The 4313-nt window shown below is 56.6% G+C and overlaps 1 protein-coding gene across 1 annotated transcript in view; it reads right to left on the bottom strand.

Annotated features, from left to right (window-relative positions):
- Nucleotides 1–2641: 2641 nt before the first annotated feature.
- The window catches only part of gpkow (G patch domain and KOW motifs), a 3883-nt gene continuing 2211 nt past the window's right edge, over nucleotides 2642–4313 (bottom strand). The window contains exon 4 of the mRNA XM_043685177.1: nucleotides 2642–4143. Coding sequence (XP_043541112.1) covers nucleotides 4012–4143 — 132 coding nt within the window. The 3' untranslated portion in view covers nucleotides 2642–4011. The remainder of the gene's footprint in view (nucleotides 4144–4313) is intronic.

The following is a 4313-nucleotide window of genomic DNA, read 5'->3' as shown; positions in this document are numbered from 1 at the left end:
GATGGTACAGTCCCATGGGGGTGTGTGTGTGTGTGTGATGGTACAGTCCCATGGGGGTGTGTGTGTGTGTGTGATGGTACAGTCCCATGGGGGTGTGTGTGTGTGTGTGATGGTACAGTCCCATGGGGGTGTGTGTGTGTGTGTGATGGTACAGTCCCATGGGGGTGTGTGTGTGTGTGTGATGGTACAGTCCCATGGGGGTGTGTGTGTGTGTGTGATGGTACAGTCCCATGGGGGTGTGTGTGTGTGTGTGATGGTACAGTCCCATGGGGGTGTGTGTGTGTGTGTGATGGTACAGTCCCATGGGGGTGTGTGTGTTGGTACAGTCCCATGGGGGTGTGTGTGCGTGTGTGTGATGGTACAGTCCCATGGGGGTGTGTGTGTTGGTACAGTCCCATGGGGGGGTGTGTGTGTGTGTGTGATGGTACAGTCCCATGGGGATGTGTGTGTGTGTGTGATGGTACAGTCCCATGGAGTCCCATGGGGGTGTGTGTTGGTACAGTCCCATGGGGGTGTGTGTGTGTGTAGTACAGCCCTGTGCCCGGTGTCAGTCTGGTGTGGGACTGGTCTAGTTTGGGATGAGGGTGGGCACAGACTGGCGAGGGTTGTATCTCTCCACGATGGGGCATCTATCCCGCTCGCCTGTACTCCTCCCGGGCATGGTGCCAGACGACGCTCCCGCCAGTTTCCGGGTCACCTGGAATATCTTTCTTGTGATCCCGAGGGGGCGCTCTATCGCGTGAGGTGCTGCCTCCATCCTTCTGCACAGTGCCAGGGACAAACGTTGGCGGAGAGAAGGGGGTCTCTCACCTCACCTCCCGATCGTCCGACCACCATCCAGCGGTGAGCTGACCAATCCTCGCTCCCTGCATGCTCCTGTGTGTTGTCACAGCGGTGATGTTTGATTCCCCTCCCTCCAAGACTTATACACTTAATGGGAAGGTCCTGGGGAGTGTTGCTGAACAAAGAGACCTTGGAGTGCAGGTTCATAGCTCCTGGAGTCGCAGGTAGATAGGATAGTGATAGGATAGTGAAGGAGGCGTTTGGTATGCTTTCCTTTATTGGTCAGAGTATTGAGTACAGGAGTTAGGAGGTCATGTTGTGGCTGTACAGGACATTGGTTAGGCCACTGTTGGAATATTGCGTGTAATTCTGGTCCCCTTCCTATCGAGAAAGATGTTGTGGAACTTGAAAGGGTTCAGAAAAGATTGACAAGGATGTTGCCAGGGTTGGAGGGTTTGAGCTATAGGGAGAGGCTAAACAGGCCGGGGCTGTTTTCCCTGGAGCGTCGGAAGCTGAGGGGAGCGTGGATAGGGTAAATAGACAAGGTCTTTTCCCCCTGCGGTGGGGGAGTCCAGAACTAGAGGTTTATAAAATCATGAGGGGGACATGGATAGGGTAAATAGACAAGGTCTTTTCCCCCTGGGGCGGGGGAGAGGGGGATAATGAAGTCCCTGAAAGCCCCTTCAGTTAGCCCTGGGGTCTCCCTCACCCCGGTGAGGGGGTTACCATCTCACAGGGACCACTCTGTATGAAAAGAAAAATGATCCTCGTGTTTTTTTTTATCGTCAAGTCTTTCCACCCGCACCTTAAAAGCGCGCCGGATAGACTTGAGCTCGCCCACCCTGGGGAGGGTGGTGGTGGTAATATTCCAGGACAGTGATGGGGGAACTGTCGCCCATGTTAATGCAGCCTGTTCTCTCTCTCTCTCTCTGTCAGGTGGTCCACTTGCTATGGTTGGCTCGGCCACGATGGGGGGCATTCTCCTGGCGCTGATCGAAGGGGTTGGGATCTTGCTGACCAGATACACCGCCCAGCAGTTTCAGAACCGTGAGTACCCCCCCAGTCCAGCCAACCCACCTCCCTGTCATCGCCATCCCTCTCTAATCCAGCTCACCCCACTTCCTTCCCTCAGCCCCTTCCCTCGCCCTCTCCTCGAGCCTGTTACTCGGGAACAGGAGAGGAGGTCATTTAGCCGGTGAGGGGATACTCGCGCAGTGGTACGTGGGGAAATGGGTGAGTGCGGAGGGGGACGGTGAGGGTTTTGGTGTGGGGGACAGTGAGGGTAGCTGATGTGCCCCCCCTCGGTCTCTCTGACTCGCTGCTGTCTGCCTCCCCACAGCCAGCCCAATCCTGGAGGATCCCAGCCACCTCCCTCCGAAAGATGCCTCTGTCTCCTACCGCAGCTACGGACAGTATCAGTGAGACAGGCTGGGCCAGCGACACGGGGTGGGTGAGTGTGCTTACCCACACCCCCACACACACAGCGGTCTGGTGAAGGGACTGCAACACTGGCTGAAACCTTGGACCCTCTGAACTCTTCAGCAAACCAGGCACCCAGCGGACCCTTTACTGTGAACCGAGCCATTTGGGAGTGGGACTTTGACTGAGCCTGCTGCTGGGAGGGAGGGGAGGGGAGGGGAGGGGGCAGCCAGGAATAAACTCTATCCCGTTTGATTTATGAGCTCAGTGCCTGGTTTTGGGGAGTGGGCTGAGGGAGTGACTCGACCCAAGAACAAAGAGATGGACTGATGTTCTCTGACATGACACAAGGAACGCAGCAGGCGCTCCCCTGAGAAAGTAAACTGATGGCTTTGCTATCCTTGACTACTGTCCCAGGAAACGTTGCTGACGTCAGGTGTAAAGAGTTACCAAATAATGTATTTATTATACACAAACTTAAACACATGACAAAAGGTTGAGTTGACCACCCCCTGGAATGAGAACGTGAACACGTCAGGGCAGAAACAGGACGGGGAAAACAGACAGTGGGTGAGATGTGAAGCCGTTATTGCAGTTCTCTGAGTTTTTGGCGATGAAATCACAGTGGGATGCCCAGCACAGACAAATGAAGGGGCCCCAGTCCACTGGAGTCAGGCCTTTTGCGTGCTTTTTAAATTTAGCTTCTCAGAGGCAAATCCGAAAGGTGACGTTTCAAGACCGAACGTCCACAGGGCCAGAGAATTCCAAGGTTCGTCACTCTCCGAGTGGGGGATACTCTCAGCCCCTGCTTTCGTTCCCAACGGTCCTCCCCAGTTCCGGAAACACAGCGACTGAGTCCACCGCTTCGGGTCAGCTTCCGAGAGGTCGGAACACGAGGAGGGACCTGCGCTCCTGCCACAGCGCAGGGGCACTGAGGTCCGGAGTGACGCACCGCCCTCCTCCAACTCCCTCTGCTGCTCGGGCACCTCACCCACTGACGGAAAGCTGGGGCCATTCCCGAGGGGCCAGGGTGGTGGGATCTGCAGCCCCACCCGCTCCTCAGTCCACCAATGTCTTAACGCCAACAGGGGGCAGAGACCAGCTTCCTGTTCCCGGGCGGGCGGGCGGGTCACCTCCATACATGCTCCGAGGCCATGGGCAGTCAGTGACGGGCTACGGTTCCAACAGCGCCTCCTCCTGGAGAGGCTCCCCCCACCATTGCTGCCACCTTCTTCCAAAGAGACACGCGCGCACGCACACACAGACAGACAGACAGACAGAGACGCACAGCACAAAACTCCTGACTGACTCCCCAGCAAGCTCCCAACAACCCTCACTGAATGGAGCCCTCCGGCGATCCTGGTTTCCCACTCAGCGGATCACCAGGAGGGAAAACCGGGAGGCCGTTGGGATCATGCGGGGTTTGTGGTCAGGCTGGGGCGTTTAACATGGAACAGCAAACATCCCAACCAGAAAATGAAAGGCGAGGGGAGGGGGACGGACAGGGGACGAGGACAAGGGGAGAGGGGGGAGAAAGGGAGGCAGGGAGACTCCGTGCTCTTCCCTGTTCATATATTTGGGAGAAATCTGTCTTCCCACTCGCTGAGAGACACACAGGCATTAATTGATCAGATTAATTCAGCAGCTCCCAAACCGTGCTGGGACTCGGAGGGAGACAGCAGTTAACAGCACAGTGGTGGATCGAGAGGGTCTACGGATCTCTGCGGAATGGGGACACACACGCTCGGAGCGGGCTGGAGCCAGAGGCTGGTGACTAGCTCAGGGAGGAGGGGAGGAGAGGGGGAGTCCTCAGTCATCGTCTGTACCCCCCACGTACTGGCAGATGGCATCGTAAGGCAGCTTCAGAACGGGCTCATCCCCCCGCTGTAACTGCACCACCGCCTGGCACAGCTCCTTATCCCTCTGCAGGATCCGGGCCACCTACAGCAGGTACACAGGGGGAGAGAGGGAGAGAGCATCAGAGAGAGCGGAGAGACAGAGGGAGAGTGAATAAGAGAGGGAGTGGGATATTAAAGGGAGTGGGGAGTGTGGGGGGAGAGTGGGATTAGACTGAGTGAGATCAGTGGGAGAGAGAATATTCTCAGATTGTG

Source organism: Chiloscyllium plagiosum, unplaced genomic scaffold (genome assembly GCF_004010195.1).
Source record: "Chiloscyllium plagiosum isolate BGI_BamShark_2017 unplaced genomic scaffold, ASM401019v2 scaf_2295, whole genome shotgun sequence".
In the NCBI taxonomy this organism is placed as follows: domain Eukaryota; kingdom Metazoa; phylum Chordata; class Chondrichthyes; order Orectolobiformes; family Hemiscylliidae; genus Chiloscyllium; species Chiloscyllium plagiosum.
This window is presented reverse-complemented; position numbering and strand designations above follow the sequence as displayed.